A 20,727-nucleotide genomic window follows, 5' to 3' on the forward strand; every position below is an offset into this window, starting at 1 on the left:
ACATGTAGTGACAATGTCATGGTCCTTTAAATAATGTGCAATAAGTGAGTGAAGTATAGTGAAGTAAGTATAGTAGTAGTAGTAGGAGATAGGGTGAGGAGCTCGGTCACCCGGGAGGAGCTCAGAGTAGAACCGCTGCTCCTCCACATCGAGAGGAGCCAGCTGAGGTGGCTCGGGCATCTGTTTCGGATGCCTCCTGGGCGCCTTCCTAGGGAGGTGTTCCGGGCATGTCCCACCGGGAGGAGGCCCCGGGTAAGACCCAGGACACGCTGGAGGGACTATGTCTCTCGGCTGGCTTGGGAACGCCCCGGCATTCCACCGGAGGAGCTGGAGGAAGGGTCTGGAGAGAGGGAAGTCTGGGCATCTTTGCTTAGACTGCTGCCCCCGCGACCCGGTCCCGGATAAGCGGAGGAAAATGGATGGATGGAACATTTAAATGACCACATGACTCGACAATCATAAAGCTTGTTAACACTCATCAGACTTGGTGCTGCAGATGGCCTGTTCGCACCTTAAATAAGGTGTTTAAAATAAAGCTTTTCTTCTTTCTGTTCCACCTCTTGTCTTCCTTTTGTCTATTTAGAGCTTCATTTCTTATCCCACCATCAAATCTTCTCTCAGCATCTCTCTGTTCCTACTCCTGTTTTCCCTCTCTCCTCCTCTCTGCCCTCACCACTGATTTTTCCCTTGTAACTCTGATCTCATCTCATTAGCTCATGTTTCTCTTTTTCATTGTCTTCTCATTTTGTCTCACAGCCTTTTCTCTTCCCACTGCTTTATTCATATTACATGCTCATTTCCATATGCTAATTAATGAATAATCACCTGGGTATATTCATGTGCAAATACAAATATATGTATTAAATGGCAGGGTAAATTATTCTGAGTCCAACACTGTAAAACACCCTCGCAGAATTAGCCTTGGATATCAATTTGCATGTAGTTTGTTCTAATAGGCTTCATTTCTAATTTGTAAAAAGTGGAGTAACTCTGACACAATGATAAACACCAATTATGATTTAGCAGGCAATATCCCAGGCAGCTATAATGATGAGGAGGAGGATGTGGAAGAGGGGAGGGGGCTCGTGTTCACAGAGCCTGTAGGTTTGTGAACAATTTGTCGAAGTGGTGCTTGTAATTAAAGCTATCAGTCACAAGGCGCGACACAGAAATATAAAACGGTGTGTGTAGTAGTGACAGTAGAGACAAATTCGACACAACTATTATTAGGAAAAGTCATTTTTCACTTTAAGGAGTAGGCAGAGTTTACATCAGCTGAGAGGAGAAGTAATTGGTGGAAATACAAAGCTGCAAAGGGGGGATATGGAGAGCAGGCACAACAATTATTAATGTGTGTGTAAGGCTACTGATTGCACCCCAGATAAAGAACGGAATTTGCTTTAGGTTAATAAATAAAATGTATAGTGTAAGTTAAATATTCTTTAACATTTATTTTTTTCTTCTTTTTCTTACTTTTCTTCTTCCTGGAGCTGTACTGAAGTCTTCAGAGCAAAGTCCAAGTAAATGTCAAGATATTTGTAAAAGGTTCAAGATAAGTTAACTGAAATTCTAAGCTAGGTATCAATTTATTTGAAAATAGTTTAAGTGAAGTCTCATGTAAATTGAAAACAGTTCATGTCTTAAGAAAGTTGAAACCAGTTCAAACTAAGTGTCAAATCATTTGAAAGTATTTCTTCAAGTTTCAGTTTATTTGAAACCAGTGCAAGCCTCAAGTCGTTTGAAACCAGTTCAAGTCAAGTCTTAAGTCACTTGAAAAACATCAAGCCACAAGTTATACAAGTTATATGTTATATTATATGTAAATCTGCTGCTGACTGTTTTTTTAACGTCATATCTGCCGCTGTTGGTCATTTGCACTTTCTCCATAGCCTATTAGGTTGTACCATTTAGTTTCTCCTAATTACTTTAATTCAGTTTTCATATTCTATTAATTCTGTGTTTATTCTACTTTTATTCTATTTTAGTTTCTTAAATGGTATGGACATTCAATATTAGGTAAGAGAGAAACAGTATTTCGATTTTTCTGTATGTGCTGTACATACAGTGAATTGACAATAAAAAATCTTTTGATACAAGACAAGTCCTCGTTTTTGTGACTAACACTCCAGTTCAAGTCTTCCATTAGCTCTGATTACTGCTTCTGTAAATGTTGGCTGTGGGCTGGTTGTATGATGATGTAGCTGGTGTGGTGAGTGAAGCAAATATGTGCTTACCTGTGAGTGAGGGCGGGGAGCCGACTGGGGTGGAGGGATTGGATGGGAAGCTGTTGTTTGTGTGGTCTGGGGAGTAGATCTGAAAAAGAAAGAAAAGAAAGGTCAGAATGCTGGAAAACTACATGTAGATAGAATTAGAGCAGCACGATACACTCCGACTGTATTGGCATTGAAGAGAATCAAAAAATGAATTCTAAAATCAATTTGCATTATCTAGGGACTGAACAGGTCTATCACATCTGTATTGTATGTGTGTATGTGCATGTGTGCGTGTGCTGTACTTACTGATGCGAGTGCTTTCCCTAAGGCATCTCCTGTCTGAGAGCTGCTGGCTGCTCCGCTCTGTGCTCGGTTAGCTGTGACCCGCACATATAGAAATACACGGGGGAAGAAGAAGGATGTATTCTTGTAAATAAGGACGTTGTTAACTACATATTTTAATTATTCTTTCTAATCATCTGCTCCACCTTCAAATCTGCAACACATATGCATGTTGTGTAAAATGAAAATTACACCTTCAGTTTGGAAGAGCTACATATGTATTTTCAACCAACTAAGAATTCAGTTTTGCCACTTTCATGAATTACTTTGTCTTCTTTGTCCTACACATAGCACACATGATAGCTCCCAGTTTTGTCTTCAGGGAGTGCATAAAGGAATAGGAGCAGTGGAAGCTCCCAGTATAGTTTTACTGGAAAAAAAGCACTGTCCAGTCCCTAAGCAGACATAAAGTTAATACAGTTACTGCACCTGAAGAGACTTATTTCTATCATAGACTGAACAGGGTTATAAAAAATGAGATGGTGTGACACAACTAATTTGACAGTGTCTTCTCTTTTGGACTCTCCATTCCCTAAAAGGTTTTACTCTGGCTCTGTGTGACTCCATTAGACTCACTTCTTTATTCTCAGAAATGTATGTTATAAATGGTGCTGTGACTGCACCACTACTCAAATATTGTGACAGAATTCAACCAACAATCAATATCTATTGTTATTCACATTTTAACTGACAGGCAGCATGTTTGTGTGTGTGTGGAAATGCTGGACTTAAATACAGTACAACTAAATCTGTTTCACACACTTGAAGAGCACTGAGGCCAGAGAGGAAGGAAGTGACCTCACAGGACCAGATGAGCGCCCACACACACAAACATGCACACAGCTCATCTCTCCTGATAGCAGATCCCAGATGGAAAGTTTATGCTCACACACACACACACACACAGCAAAAACATATCCTTTCATGGCAAATGAATCCATTACATTGATTGGCAGGACTGGACCTCCTTAAACTGAGACACACACACACAAACATAGAGAAAGAGAGAGAGAGAGAGAGGCATATGTTTTGGGGTTAAAGCCTCATGTCTCACTCACGCTACGCCACTGGCCCCGTAAACCATCCAGGGGATTGCTGCTATACATGCACGCACACACGCGCGCGCGCGCACACACACACACACACACAAAAACTCTGATCCTGACTTGATGCATAATTTAGAACATATGCAGGAGAAAATATTTTTCATAAATGAAAGCTTATAGCCACAAAGAAGGAGAGCATTCAGAAGTTGAAACTGATTTTTTTGTTTTTTATGTTTGTTATATCACCTCTTCAAAGAAAAATCAATTTCTTTCTTTATTTTATAATACACTGTAAACTTGAAATATCTAACTACCTCTGCCCTGCAGTTCCTTTGCTGTGGCCCAACAGTGCTGTATATCAGATGTCAAAGCATACTGTTTTACAACTAATATACAAGTGCTATGCACAGAGACGTTGCAACAGTAAAGAAAAGGTGCTTTTTAACATTTTGATTTGCAAGGTCATTCTGGAGCTCTCATCACCATGCAGTTTTTTCAGTTGCAAGTACCTCCTCCATTTTCACTAGTGCATTGTAGACCTTGAACAGCACAATAATAAATCAAGCCTTCTTTTATCCTGCATAATCAAAATGACATAATTCTGTAGCTTCTCCAGTGTGATCACACTATACTGTCTACTCCTTATAATGTAGGAGTTGCTGTTGCAATAACAACAATATGATCCCTCAGCAGCTTCACAACAATTGTGTTCATTGGTTGCAGGGCCTCTGCAGTGTGGTTGTACCATTTAATTATCCACATATACTGGATGTAAAATGATATTACATTCTTTTTTGATAATGAAACACATCTCATGGACTGCCAAAAAGAGAAGCTGTGGTCAGTTTGGATTTATGTCACCTACAATGGACTCAAGAGTATAAACCAAAAGATAAGACAAGAAAAAGCAATGGATCCACACATTTGACAAAGGGCAACCATAAAATATTGTGCCACCTGCAGCACATCACTGAGAGATGACTAAGTGTGATTCTGTTGTCCTGTAGCTAGAGGAAATGTTTGTTTCCTGTGCCTGAGTGGTTGTAAATAAACTTCAACATGAATTAACACCGTCAAGTGTGGAACATAATTTATGAGCAACATTCTTTGAAAGGCTTCAGTGGGGATTTCTGTAAAACCTTTTCCTTTTCTGACCACTGGTCATTATTTGAGTCAGCTGTGTCTGGCATAAAGCTATAGTATACACAACTGCAGTTTTGTGTCAAGTGAACTCACTCACCTGTTTACTAGAACAAAATTAGACTGAGGCAGAAAAACGGCTGTAAACACTGTGCGTTAGTGTTCATACGTGTGCACGTGTGTCATATGTTTATATTTTAACAACAGCACCATGTTTTTTATTAGGTTCTTCTTGTGTTTACACTAATCTGCTCTGGCTCATATGTGTGTTTGTGTATGTGTGTGTGAGATATCTTTGTGGAATGTTGGAGATGTCTTCCCACGAAAACAACTTTCAATCTGTTTCTTATTGCTGTCCTATTTGTTCTATGGGACTCAAAGCTAGGGGTCCATATGGCATGCTGTGTGTGTGTGCATGTTTGTGTCAGTGATGCCAAGGTCAAGCCAAAATATAGTACAAGTGTTTCACTCAGTTATATTCGCTCAGTTTAAATCATATACTGTAAATTGTCTAATCACTGAAGGAACAACGCTAAATGGTCTAGCTAATGCTGTCTTGTGGCTGGAAAAAAAATGGTAAAGTTGACTTTCAAGTAACTCTGAGTAGATCATCTGTGGAGTCTTTGAGCGTCAAAACACAAACATGATCAGTTACTTTCACAGTTAAACACCTGTCTGTTCACAATGTTGTCAAAGATTCCTGCAGAATATTGATGATAAGAATTAAAGCATACACACAGCCAAGCTTTTATTAAGTCCTTTAGGAAAAGCATAAAGTCAGTGTCAAAGTCCTTTAGGGTAGTCTTAATTACAAACTGTCAAGTCAAACTTAAGGTCTTTCAAGGTCAAAACTTGAGACTTGAATGTTTTTGCTTTCAAGTCACGTGTCAAGTCTTTAGCAAGTCAAGTGAAAGGAAAGTCTCACAGTCAAGTCCAGGTCAGCAATCAGGTACAAGTGTGAAGTCCTCAAAGGATGCTGTCAACACAGTTTTAGAAATGAACAGCAGCTTCAATATTTCTTTGGACATGGGTGGCTTACCCATGATGCTGTCTGTGCCATTGGTGGAGGCAGTGCAAGAGGCGGTGCTGTAGTGATTGGCACCGCCCCCACTCCCTCCCCCTCGGTGGAAGCTGGACATGGGAGGAAGGCTAGAGCTGATATCTGCAGACGAGTGTGATGGGTAGCTCTGTAGAGAGACAAGATGAAACTTTAACAAGAAAAGGACAAGCTACTGCAAAACACAAAAGATTACATACAAAGAGAATAAAAATGAAAGGCAGTGATGATCAACATGAAGCCTTTCCATTTAGTAACGGTATAGAGCTCTGACCTTTAACAAATTCACAGATTCACATTTGTGAAGGACTTATAAATGTATTCCATGTGTCTAGATATGCAAATGTTCACATCAAGGTTTTAAATTCCACAACTTTCAATAACTAGTTAGCACAGTTTCAGCTTGAAAAACACCATCTGCTGTCATACAAGTACTGCATTTAAGTAGAATTTTGGGGTACTTGAAAGTTGTACTTACTTGATTGTTTGCATTTTATGATACTTTATATGGGTAATTATAATCCTGTCATATAATTATGCCTCTGACTGGGTATGATAAAAGTTTATGTAGCCAGCAAGCTTTGCTTAAAAAGAACAGTGTGTATTTTACACTTTCTTTCAATTATGTAATGTGTGGTCTTAACCATTAAAGTTAAAGCAGCTTGGGTAAAGTCAGGAAAAAAACTGAAAAACTGCTGATTTTCTTTTCAGTCATTTGATTAAAGTATATCTACAGTACATAAAGTTTTCCTAAAAAGGAAGGCATCACCTGTGTTACAACCTGTACACAATGTGATTGACACCTCTGCTTACCAATCTGTCATGTGGGTGAATCCCGCAGTAGGAGGAGCTCTGGGCGGGGCCATGGGCTGAGTTCCCGCCTGCCAGCATGCTGCCGTGGTAACCCTGCTGGGTCATACTGCTACTACTGCTGCTCCAGGGATCGCCGCTGTGGTGACCATCTGACAGAGACACAGAAAGAAACGGAGGGAGGGGTACATGTGATGTGCAGTATGTTGCTTTCAGGTCAGTTTAGTCTGTGTGGCTGAACAGAACACAGAGTAAAAACATACTGTACTGAGGCTTATTTCTTTTCTGTCAAAGCTTCATATCACTCAGTGTGTCCACATGCAGTGTAGTGATCTGACCCACTTTATGCAGTAACCTGATTTGAGAAAATATCCATGTAAATGGGACACCTGCTTCCCTTCATCAGGTTTAAGCATAACTTGGTTAACAGATTTTTTTTTTGTGTGCTGCTGCTTCCTGAGAACTTTTACCATGGTCTGTCATGTTTTTTTGTAGGAGTGTGTGAGGTCAAGAGAGAGGGAAAACAAGAAAGTGAAATAAAGATGACATTTGCTGTCTGTAAATAAACACAGACTGAAAAAATCTCTCTGATTTGTGTCAAAAAAACATGGAGAAAATTCACTTTCATTCAGTCTGAATGGACGTCAGAAAATAGTACTACATGTCCACAGAAACAATAGGAAACCTCAAACACAATTCTGGTCAAAAATTTTATTACCTTTTTACATTAGTGCTGAAGGTATTTTACTGCCAGTAACCACAGAAACTCTTCTGTTCAGATTAACTCACAATTGAAACAGTGACTGCAAACAAGCATTAACAGACAGGTCCGTTTTTACTAGTGTGACGTGACCATGGTATACAATATGTCTGATAAAACACAAATGTGCTGATATTAGAAAAAAAATGGACTCAGAAAAGAAAATGCCATGTACTATATATTTATGTCAGGGCATTTTCATTGCTTCTGAGGGGTTTACTCTAAAGAAATGAGGGACAAAACTGTAGATGACTTGTTGGAAGGTTTTTCTTTATTTCACCAACACATTTCTGCAGGCATCTCTCATCAGGGTGATTTATAAAATGTGCAAAAACTGAGCCTGTATATATAATCTGTGACAAGGGTGGCTCATAATCAGTTATCCAATGAGAGCTAGACACATATGTGGCCAGCCTCCAAAGAATGCTTCCTTTCCACCCTGAAGTGTCAAAATAAAAGTACAAACCAAAACAAAACTTAAATCTTACCAGAACACATTTCACAGTCACATAAAATCAGCACTTTGCTCATTTATTCTATTTTTCATTGAGCGCTCTGCCTCCCCTACATATACTCTGTTGCACAGACAGCTGATCATGTATAAAACATTCCTAGTTTTACAGGTGATGAAAATATCTATTTATTTTGTTTCCCTGAGGACTGGATGAGTAAAAAAAATGTTGGTGAAATAAAGAAGATCCTTTGGCACTCTCCAAACTTCCACCTGCAGCTCACTTTGCTATGCTGAGAAGTGCCCATCAGGAGAGAGCAGCCACACTCATCACTGATGTAATGCCGTGACTGGTGTGAAAGCAGGGTTATCTGACAGCACTAAGAACAGCTGCAAAGTTAACACTCAAATACCTGTTATTGTCACTGCTATCTCCTGCAAAAATAAACACCTCATCTGGCTGCTAAAATAATTCATAAAACATATGACTCAATTTTTTTTTGTTGATTTAGGTCTGAGAACATCTTTCAGCACGAGCCCGCTTTGTCTGTAATCCAGTGTCCTCAGCGAGCTCAGGAATCCAGTGGTGGGAGCTGTGATGAGTGACAGACCGTGTGTGTGTGTGTGTGTGTGTGTACCTGGCATAAAGAATGAGCTTGGGAAGCCAGCACTGGGAGGTTTGGAGGAGGGATAACCCGGTGAGTCCCTGTTGTAGTCAGCTGTACTGGCAGACGGAGCATACACCTGCAACACAAACACATAAACACAGAGCGTCATTCAGAAGTCTTCACACTGATCAAAATACAACTCGGTTGCATCGAAAACTCACAGCCAAACGTTTCCATTCTCTCATTTTCTTCTGATGTTCTGGAGGAATCAGCTAGAAATAGATGACATTTCTAGCCGGCTGTAACACATCATTGACCCTTCTCCTTGAGAAGTTGAGTTGATTTTCAAACTGGAATAAACTATAGCAGCTGCTCTGGGAATTTTGTTCAAGAGCCATTAGAGGTGTGTGATAGTTACTACATTGTGTTATTATTATTATCATTATCATACTGTTACTTACAATAAAACATTTTTAATCTTCTTATCCTTTAAAGGTTTTCTATATGCCTATATTTAATTATGCTGACTAAGATCTAGTTTAACCTTTTGAGGTTCTTTTTAAAGTAAAATTTAAACAAGTTTATACATAATGTACAATATATACTTATACTATATTTTGTAAAAAGAAGTTTGCACTGCCCTCCATCCATGCTGCAAAAACTAAACCAACATTTCAAAGTGCAACAACCACAACACGTCTTCTGTCAGTCCTCCTCTCATTCAGACTAGTTTGGTGACTGAAAGAGGAACAAAGCAGTGATTTTGTGGGCGACCCCTCTCAGAGGGGAGGCAGCAGCGATGCAGCAAACATGCAGTTCAAAGTCAGACTGCATACCGACCCAGCAGACAGTCATCACTTAAAACAGGTGATGTTCTTCCTCAACAACACTGCAGCTGCATGAGTACACAGTGTCTGTGTTTGGTCATGCCTTTGACTGGAGGTCCCCACAGCATGCCTATGTGTATGTGTGTGTGCATAGCGTGCAAACACTCAGCCATGATGCTAGCTCGTGCCGCATGACGCACACCCAGGAACAGCTGTTGAAAGTGCTTTTCTCTCTCTGGCTTCCCCACTGATTCACATTAAAAAGAAAAACCCACTCCACAGCTATTCACTCGACCCCCTTAAAAGACATGGGCTGCTTTGTTAACTTTAGAGCATTTGCATATGAATGGAATACAGATGTGGTACAAAAATCTCACGATAAAACAAAGACAGAACAAATGAAAGAAAAAGATGAAAAAATGTAACTTGGGGGGATTCTACAAACCATCATCTCACTTCCCACACTCCCTGAGAGAAATTATTAGAAACAGAAAACAACCTAAAACTGTTTCTGTCAAACAAACCCCTCCCAACTGTTTCTTCAGATCACCAAAACCTTGTTGGAGCTTTCAGTTTTCTTTGGGGTTAGGGTTTATCTATCTATAGATAGATAGATATAGATATAGATACATATACATAGGACACAGATACAGAGAATCTAGGAGGGAAACAGAGAAACTCCCGCAACTGTTTTACTCTTGTAGTAAATAGCCAGGTGTGAACAGGTGTGAAAATGTTTGGAGCCATAAAAAATACACAGTACGCTGATAGACAGAGGCCACACTCATGTCTCTCCACAACAATCAGGACATTAAAGGAGCAGCACACACTATGAACTTGGGAATAAAAGGTTGAGGTCAGGAAACAAACACACACTAACCGGCACACAAACTTGCAAATAAATGTAAATGTAAAATTTAAGTATCCAGAAGAGGTTTGTACCTTCTCACAATGCACCTTGCATGAGTTTAAGAATCCTTCCTTTTTATACACACAGACACATAGTCTGTAGATGTCATTAGAGCTAAACTTCATTGAACTTCCTCCTCCTCCTCTTCCCCCCGAGAACTGAATTTATGCTGTGATAATAAAACCACATTTATTGACTCAAAGCCTACAAAACACACACACACACACAGAAACGTACACACATACAAGCTCACACACACACACACACGCTAGTGTTGTTCATGCTGAAAATGTTCAGATTTATGTCTGCAGACATTTTTTCCCATTGGATGTTGTTAGACTAGCAAGGAGAGACTATGATTTGTGTGTGACTGTGTCCGTGTGTTTGTGTATTTAACTGTGAGTGCATGTTTGTGTGTATGTGTCTGTGCGCATGTATGTTTTAGACAGACAGGAACAGGTGCAGAGTGCGTTCAAGTCTGAAAAATATTGAGAGACACAATAGCAATGTCATTTGTAACACACACACACAGCAGTATCACAATTCTCACAGTGAGCTAGCAGACCTTGAGCTATTCAGAGAAACCCTAGCCAGTGTTGTCATCTCATTGACAACTGGTAAACCACAAACCAGAGAAAAAGAATGCAAACCACAACAGAAACCAGTGTATGTCCAGTCAATACGTTTCATATGAAGCTCTTTACTGTAACATTTTGGACATTTCCACAAAGACCTTGTTCAGTTTCCTTTGTCAAATAGTTATTGTGTTAATGTGGCTGCTGTTAGATTGGATTATAGTAGACTTCTACTACAAAACAGAACCGGTCAAACCTGGCGTGAAAAATAATTTCTGTGCTGTGATGGCAATTACAACCAGCCAGACCACATCTCTGTGCCACAGTGAGTCATAATGAAAACCGGTGTGACTTGTGTAAAATTACAATTTGGACCTCAGAAAAAACGAGACAGGAATCAGTTTTCAGTGCCACAGTCAGTGAGAGTCACATGGGAACCAGCTGAACCAGCTGTAGCAGGAGAAAAACAACAGAAACAAGTGGAATTTTGCATAATCCCAGTCCAACCCAGTTTTTGTACTGTGACAGAAACATACGGTGGTATCAGCCAGTGCAACCAGATGTGCAAAACTGATATGCACCCTAAATATTTGTTTTGTTATTGTATTACCAAAAACCAGTCAGTCAGATCTGGAGCTAGTAACAATAGAAGCTAAATTAAAACAGGAAAACCAGTTAAGAGCAACAGCACTTTGAAGCCAGTCAAACCAAGTCTCTGTGCACAGACTGAAAAGTAGCAAAAACTATCAAAACCACTTCTGTCACTTGTGCCACAACATAAAGGCCACAGAATGGAACCAGTTGTCAAAATTATCATCAGAGGAAAAAACACCCAAACCAGGTCTGTCTGCCATTTTAGAATGTAAATATATAACCAGTTTTGTATGGTGGTTACTGTGTTACAGTAGAAACACAATAGAACCCAGTTAAACCAGTTCTCAAGACCAAATATGAGACAAAACATAATGGAAGCCAGAAGAACCAGTTGTATCAAATTATTGTACCGGTGGAACCAGTACAATAAACTCTGCACTAAAACCAGCTGAGATTTGCCATTACACTGTATAACAATGTCTAACAATGTGCAGTGAACTGAAATGAAACCAGTGTGGTAAACCTGATGCGAAACCACCCAATGAAACCAACAAAGCAAGTTCCTTACAATATACCATGTTAAAACAACAGGAGCCAAACACACCAGTGTCACAGTAGAAAAGACAAGGTGATGGGAAACAGTGGAACCAGTTCTGTGCAACAGCACACAGGCCATCAAACTGACTCTGTTTGAAATAATACAAAACCAGCAGAACCAGCTTTGTAAAACAGTTACTGTAGAGTATGACAACACATGAGAGAAACCAGTAGAACCCATTCCCTGTACAGAACCATAAAACAAACCAGTTGAAGCTGCTGTGTTCCATCACAGAACAATGACAAACGCCCTTAACAAAAAGCAGTAGAGCCGATCATCTGGATCACAGTAGAAGCTCTGACAGAATACAGTAGAAGCAGTTGTGTAACCTCCCGCTGTGTGGGGACACTTGATAGGCTGGGAGGCTCTTCAGAGAACATGGAACGTCACAGATTTCATCAAAGCTTCCTGTGCATCGCCCTCAGCATCAACACAAAGTAAAGACGCATTCCACTGAAAACTGATTCCTCATGGAACTGACAACACACACACACACAAAACATGCATTCAGAGCAACCAGCTGTGCAACTGTGTGAACCACTGTTAGAAAGAAAAAAGAAACAGCCGATGAACTTTATCTGGAAATTAGACGCCTGCACACTGCACTGACAACTTCCAATACATTAAATTCTTCCACTTAAAGTTTATTTTGGATCCAGTGACTGTTTAAGTTTTCACTTTTGTCCACTACAATCATTACCCATAAGAAAAGTAGCAGCATGGGAAATAGGGAGATATATTAATGAAAAGAGATGAATTATTCTGGTCTTTAGTGTAAAAGATGTCAAAAGTACCCCAAATGTTGTCACTTTAGTTTGATCACAAAACCCAAAAAGACCAAAGATTAAACTTACACCCAATTTACAAACCTGAAAAAACAGCAAACATCATACTTTCCAAGAAAAACAAGTAATATATTGAAGGCTCATTTCAGTTCTAATTCAATGCACAGGTAATGGTGTTTTAGTAGAACTCAAAGAATAATCTATAACACAAATGTAACAAATAATATTTCAAAAAAGACACAGCCAAAGTGGAAAAAATTCTCGACTGTGAAAGAATAATCTAGTGTACAATGAACCTGACATTAAAAGAAGGATAGAGAAGAAAAGAAACGAACTCTACTTTGTCTGCAGTGTTTCTGTTATAACTTGCTGACAGTGATGGACATGCTGCCGGCCCTCAAGGGTTTCGTTAAAAAGAGATTGGAAAGACAATGGAAAAAACAGCAAATAGAATGAAATGAAATGCAAATTGTTGGAACAAGATAAAAAGACAGTAAACTGCAACAAAAGAGAGAAAAATGGAAAGAGTAAAGGAAAGAAAAAAAAGAAGAGGAAGGAGGCTTTTTTTTGTCTTTGTTCAGTGTTTGTCTCCAGTTATTGTCTCCAAATGTGGGGGGAGCATCTGTTCATCCTCTCTCCCAACTTTTCCTTCAGCACCTCTGCTCTGACAGGAAGGAGAAGAGGATGAAAGGGAAGAGAAGGATGAGAAGAAGCAGGACGTCTTTCTCCTCTTCTTCAGTACTTTTGATTTACCTAAACTACCACAGAACGATTTCTTTACACTACACTAATAACATAAAAAATGTTTTATCATAAATTGCACCTGTTCAACATCTCAGGCCAAAATGTTAAAACCAGTATAATTGTATCATTGAAAACGACTCAAGACTCGAGTTAGACTGGTGCATAATGTGAAGTAGAAACGAATGTAAGAGTAAGTGGAGGCAGCAGGCTAGCTGGCTAATCTGTGGACAGCTTTACACGGAGAGACTGGCTTTTCAAGGCCAAGTCTCCAGCCATTCACACAACTCTGTGAGACTATACTTAGACACAATGGTACCTTGAGCTAAATTCTAACACCAGCATTCTAACATGCACATAATGACAGTGCTTACATGCTGACGTTTAGCAGTCATGCTTACTGTACCATGTTCACCATACTAGTACGCAAACATTTGTTAATTAGTACCAAACACCAAGGTCAGAGTTTTTATGGTGGCCCAACCAGTAGTTGCTGAGGTTTTACACCTAGCAGCCATGCTACTAGGCAGAGGATGTCTGCTGTTCACATCACCAGTGGGTCACTTTAGAAGGTGGCACAAATAATGTTGGAGACGGCACTTACTGATAAACTAACAACAATGTTTGACCAACATGTTTCAACAGGACAAGTCCACTTGTTTTAGACCAATGAGAGTGAAAGAGCTGCATCAATTAATTGATTTGTCAATTGTCTCAATTGAGCAGTTAAGTGAGTAATCTGTTTTTAAGAAAAAATGCCTAACTTCTGCTGTTAAGTGATAATTAAAGTGACAGCCCTATTGGAAGCAGACTGATCCACTATTACTGCACTCGCTTGCTTGTTAATACTGCTTATTTTGTTATATTACACAGCCTTATGCTGGTTTACTTGCCCCTTGCATGGGGATATATACATACACATTGAGAGGCGATGTACCAGAGTCAAATTCCTGGCCAATAAAGTAGATTCTGATTCTGATTCTGACAGTGATAATAGAAGATAGACCTAACATAACCTTTCAGGTCAAATGCAAAGAAACTTTGCTGCAGTTTGTACACACAGGAACTAATCTGAGAGAAAGCTGACTGAGGAAGTGCTTGTTTCAGAGCTCCAGGCATCAACTACAATCATGATTCTGTTTTCAGTGGCTCTCAAATCGTGACTTGCAGATTTATGATCAGGTTTAGTCATAAATTCATAAATACACTTCCACTGACAGAAGGCACGTCAGCATTTTGCTCAATAAAAGACTAAAACGTTCCTGCTTTTTTTCTCTCTCTGCCTCTCACCGCCCGTCTCTCTCTCTCTCTCTCTCTCAAACACACACACACACACACACAAACACACACACACACACATAGTTTACCACGCTTCATCCAAAGCAGATGTGCTGGAATGTGAACACTCAAAGGAGCAGTCACGAACCCTCTTGACAGACACACATACATACTCACATGCACACACATACACACACACAAATATACACACTCGGCTGCACCTGTGCCTGTCCAATTTTTTCTCTCTTTGTTTCACTCTCTCCCTCCTCCCCCTCCTCTCTGTCCTCTGCCACACTCATTTCTAAAAGGCTGGTTTTGCTTTCATCTCGTCTTTATTCACCTTCACACAAACAGTGTTAACACCTCAGCAATCAGAAAGAGAAGGCATATACAGCTCAAAATACAATGCAAACCATTTTAATAATTTACAAATAACTGTAGTGATTTGTCATGTCAAATTTCAGTTTTCTGGTTCCAGATCATGAAAAAAGAGGATTTGCAGCTTTTCTGTGTATGACATCCATAAATTCATGTGCTGCATCTATGTCCTCCTCTCTCCACCTGTAGACCTGCTTGTTTCATCTCCATTTACTATCCGTGCCACTATGATCTGAGCAGAGGCAGACATGGGAAAGCAAAGCAAACGCTCTGCATATGGATCAAACATATTTCGGGGGGTTTCTGTTTTTTAAATGTTTTTTATAGCGGAGATCTGAGTCGTGGCCTCTGAATCCTCTGAAGGTTAATTATGTTCCTGATCCAAAACACATGGAAAGGAAAAACTGTGTGTGTGTGTGTGTGTGTGTGTGTGTGTGTGTGAGAGAGAGAGAGAGAGAGAAAGCGGAAGGAAATCCCACCCACCACCTCCAAGCCGAGCCCTTTATTCTACCAACCTGCAATTGCACTAATGTGAACCAGATGTACACACACATATGCACAGTGAGTTTTCAGCATGGCTGCCTAATTGCCTCCATATGAGGCAGTACAGAAAGAGGGAGTGAATTTAGGAAAGAAAGAGGAGAGAAAGAGAAAACAGAGAGAGTAAAGGCGTGTTCATATTATCGCGGGAAAACAGCCTTAATGTGCGTCTTGTCATAGCTGTCTATGTGGTGGGCTGTGCAGGCTCTACACAAACATCTGTGGTGTGCAGTGTAGCAAGGGTGTGACAAAAGTTAAAATCTCTTGAACATTGACCCCAGTTGCACTGACCATTGTGGGCGCCACCAGTCACTGTTGACCACTGCTTGAGCTGACAAAAAGCTATTGAGCCTACATGTGTTTTTCAATTGCCCAAACAATACAATAATAAATGACCCTCAAAATTGCAGACTGTTAAAAACTGAACCTCTGAAATGTAGTGATATATCACTAGCAACATTAGCATTATAGCTACAGTGGAGCTGTTTCATATATCCCCCCCATGCAAGTTAATAAAATATAGAGCAATAAACAACATAAGGTGATAAAAAAACTGGTTTTCATGATCTGAATGACAATGCACACGCAAGATTAATAAAAACTACAGACAAAAAAGAGAATAAAAAGAGAGACAGGTGTAGAAAACCTGAGAAATAAAGAGTCAAGAAAAATAAGACAAGAATGGTAAATAAAAAGAGATTTTGAATTTTAAAAAGCATAACAGCATTTAAAAACAAACAAAAAATATAAAAAACTGAATAAGAAAGAAGGAAAGGAAAAAATAAAACAAAGAGATCAAAAGCATCACAGCAAAAAAGTTTATTAAAAATAAAAACAAAACAAAAAAAGCAAAAAAGTCATGAAGTCATGATGATAGAGAGAAAGCGTGCATGTAAAAAATGCACACACACACTAAAACATCTGCAGAAATACTTGTGTGTAATTGAAAACATGCAGCGTCTTCACACTCTTAGTGAGTTTCATGGACCGAAACACATTCTTCATGTCACTTGCAACTGAACACACAAACACACAAACACACACACACACACACACACACATACGCTCCCCGTGGAGCTCAGGCTTCCTGTGGCTTGATTAGAGCCCCCTATGTGAAGACAAGTGGACTCAGCATGTGTGTGTGTGTGTGTGTGTGTGTGTGTGTGTGTGTGTGTCTAAGCATGGTGCACCTGTGACTGAAGGGGGGTCGAATTACTCAGACAGAAAACACTGGGGGGCTGGACAAAGAGAGAGAGAGGTGTGTGATGTGTAAGTGTCTTGCCATTAAAAAAGTGTATGGATGTATGATAGAGGTGTGTATATGTGAGAACAGGAAAAGGACACTGCTGAGTATGTGTGGAAGCATATTTTAAGGAGGAAAAAGGTGATTAATGAGTTTCTTATACACACATAATCACACACACATAACTTCATACCACTTTTAAATCAGTGAAGTTCCATTAAGAAGGACCTGCCTATCCATTCCCTCGCCTATCGTTGTTTCCTCCTCTCCTCTCAGGCAGCAGACTATTTATCTATTATTTACTGCTATTCTCCATCAGCGGTAACCCAGTTAGCAGCTTCAGTCACAAACACCTTACTGCCGCTACAGGACTGTTTATCTCACAGCATTTCATTGATTTCTGATGTATATGTCTTTATCCAGTTATGGCTTCCACAAAAATAAGGTGACACACACCTCATGTCTTCACTTGAGCTCTAAAACACGTACTCATTTTATAGTGTCAGTCACAAACAACAGAATAAAAATAATCTATTGATAAAATAGAATAAAATTGAATTGTCGAATTTTAATATTGTTCCTGATGCTTATGGGATGAATACAAAGAATACAATGTACAAAGATGGTTATCTATAAAGAAGAGAAGGTAAGAAACTGGTGTGAGCACCAGTCAAAACACAACCAGTAAAATACAGAACCAGTAAAAAGCTAAACATGTGAAGATATTAAAAAGTAAATTCTGTAAAAAACCTGTCAGACTTGATTTACTTGTTTAATGAAAAACTGTAGTGAACATTCATATATTTTTAAACTCAGTTTATTAAATACTGTTAGGAACAGGAAAATCAAAAAATCAAGAAGCTCTGTATGCACAAATAAAAACAAAGAAGTAAAATTGCCAATTAAAGATAAAAAAAAACTGAAAAAGGAGAAAAGAAGCAGCAAATGATCCAGTTGTGGGGTGTGTTCATGCTGCAGCCTGTAAATGAATTCAAGATGGCGTCTGGTCTTGCCAGGAGCCACAACTTTAAAGAGTGAGACTGAAGTCAACAACCGAAGTCACAGCACTTTAATTAACCACTATTTACACTGAATTAACTGTGTGTATGTGTTTTCTCTGGGGCCTTGTCTATATGTATTTTAGAGTGGTCCAACTGTGTAGCTGCAGGAGCATTAACGGGTGTGAGTGCAGCTATATGTACAGTATGTTTGTGTATATTCAATTCACTTCATTCATTCAGGATTGGACTGAATGATTTCTGTAGATGTGAAAATGATTGTTTTCATAAGGATCTGTCTCTCTCCCAACTTCTGTTTAACATTTTGCCCCTAAACTTGGGCCGTACATGGTGCACTGTCCAAATTATCATTAGCCATCACTCTCAACTCCTAATTGGGTAATAATTCAGGAACATAAATGCGGATGAGTAGTGCCTCTGCCTTCTAAGCTCTGACTGGTCAACAGCTTCTCCAGCTGGGTATAAACAGCGTTCAGCTGGCATAACACCTGCCCCACTTGAGCCACAGAACAAATCAGAGGTTTGGAACCAGGCTATCACTGAACAACAATGATGTCGTGAACATTCTGGATTCCGGTTCTGTACTTGACTGGTGCATTTCCAGAACCAACAGCAGGAAATTCTCACACTGACAAGCTGTTTGGAATCAATTATGAACTCAGCACATTTCTACGATATGAACGTTTCAGAACATTCTAGACTTTTAACAGAGAGCCATTGCAGCCTTCTAGAACTTATATTATACATAAGACTGAACAGAGCACTGATGTGCAACGAAATCATAAAACATTCTCCAGTGTCTTGACTTAACTAAAATTTAAAGGGAATCAACTTGAAGTATTCACACTGCAAGACTTTCTAACCTGCCACCTCTATGTTTTGGTTGGTTAAGGTTAAGGGAAGAAAAGCTGATTTATAGATCTCTGAACTATTTGGTTTGCTGCTGAATGTAACGTCACTTAATTGGCATCACTTGTCAGGTAAACATATGTCATTTTAAGCATTTAAACAGATAGGTAACTGTGTCATTTTCCTGGTGTGGACAGTTTCTAAGAACCACAGATGTCAATGAAAGACAGAAACAGAGGAAGACAGAAGCAAAACAACCGGAAATCATACATTTAAACTCAACGATAAGAAAAATATTTTAGTATGTGGATGACTTCTCAAACAGATACCATAAACAGAAATTAAATCTATACTTTCTCAAAAATCTGAAAAACTACAGCTCAGCTATAAGCTCTGTTTGTTTCCGGTTCAATGTTTCATCCAGACTGATGATCTGTGCCTCTGAAACCCATCAAACTAATCCAGTCTGTGTGTATGTGTGTGTAACATCACAGCTTTTCACATCTCCTTTCACAGGAAATTGAGTAAGCTCACACGCAGACACACACAGGATGATTTCAGTGATGGGGAATATGGAGGCTCATAGCAAACATAATATGGCTTTATAATGTTCCCCCTGACACAGGAAATAGCCAGAGGTCTGGGACTGAGTTTGTGAGTGAGTGTGTGTGCATATGTGTATCCTAGAGAAGAAATACCCATCAGAGGAAGGAAATAAAGAATCATACTGCGGCTTTTCAGAACACACTCACTCACACGCATGCACATGCATGCATCCACCATTAATCCTATGAAAACCACATATTTTAATGTAATTTCCCACTGGCAGTAATATCTTTCATACATTTTTCAATATGAAGATTCTTTTGAAAATTGTTGTTACTTTGTAACATTATCAAAAATAAATCATCTTCTGGCACAGCCGTATCAAGTTGCTGTAAGGCTTAGTTAAAATCATGTCCGGAACAACTGGTTTGAAATCAGTTACCAACCATCACTCTTATACTGGAGAGGTACTGCCTGACCTCAAGGGTTCTGCGTCCCACTGGTCATTTGATTATCTTTATTTCTTGATCTACAACATATGAGCACATCACAAACTAAAATAATTAAGATTTTAAATGGTAGGTTTTTAGCCCCCGGAGGTCTGGGGGGCTGTGTTTCCTGGTTGATTTAGAATAAAAGTTTCACTTTAAAGTGAAATCCACTGTGGTCTGACATGTCAGGTACTTTTTTTAAACATAATTGAATGATTTCATGATGCCCGTGCGCACACACACACGACACACTGTTCATTCCTCATTAACTTACATTTAATTACCGCAGACAAACCCTAACCTTAAACCAAGTTGTCACCTTAAAATTAAGAGATTTACGTGATGGGACACATGGTCACCATGACTCGGTCCCCATGCTGTGAGTGTGTCAACATTCCGGTTCTCAGAATGGGAGTCTAACCTCTATATATGCGTGTGTATCTGCAAGCTTTCTCTATCTGTGCAAGAGAAAAACGAAGTGGTTTGATTCTCAGTACACACGAGAACTACCACAAATGTGTGTATGTATATGAGGCTGCGTGGAATATATGTGTGTGTATGTGACAGCGTGCAGGTTTTCAGGCCTGGAGAACAAACATTTCTCCACAGGTGAAGGTTCTTTATGAGTCTCTTCCCCAGCCGTTTTATTAGCCTCCCCTTTTCCTTTCAACCACCAGGAACTTTTTTTCTGGCAAAGTCACCTCACAGACATTTCCCCCCCTCTCTTTTTCCCCAATTTCCTTTGATTTAATTACTGCCACATGCTGCCGACTGCCAGAGATTGTTAGCAAGAGAACCGCCTCGACCAATGCAGAGTCCTGACAGGCTAAAGAGAAAGACACAGGAAACACTCAGAAATAAATAACACACACACACACACACACAAAGGCCTGGTTGCAAAAAAAAAAAAAAAAAAAAAAACAAAA

At 39.5% G+C, this 20,727-nt stretch overlaps 1 protein-coding gene across 8 annotated transcripts in view; it reads right to left on the reverse strand.

The window, feature by feature from the left end:
• tcf4 (transcription factor 4) overlaps positions 1–20,727 on the reverse strand; it is a 224,862-nt gene that overhangs the window by 25,334 nt on the left and 178,801 nt on the right. For all 8 annotated transcript variants that reach the window (XM_020601110.1, XM_020601112.1, XM_020601117.1 and 5 more), the window contains 5 exons: positions 8,458–8,563; positions 6,612–6,760; positions 5,781–5,928; positions 2,520–2,590; positions 2,235–2,313 (listed from right to left, as the gene is read on the reverse strand). In XM_020601110.1, the coding sequence (XP_020456766.1) occupies positions 2,235–2,313; positions 2,520–2,590; positions 5,781–5,928; positions 6,612–6,760; positions 8,458–8,563 (553 nt within the window). The remainder of the gene's footprint in view (positions 1–2,234; positions 2,314–2,519; positions 2,591–5,780; positions 5,929–6,611; positions 6,761–8,457; positions 8,564–20,727) is intronic.

This window comes from Monopterus albus, unplaced genomic scaffold, assembly GCF_001952655.1.
Source record: "Monopterus albus unplaced genomic scaffold, M_albus_1.0 scaffold50.1, whole genome shotgun sequence".
Taxonomy (NCBI): Eukaryota; Metazoa; Chordata; class Actinopteri; order Synbranchiformes; family Synbranchidae; genus Monopterus; species Monopterus albus.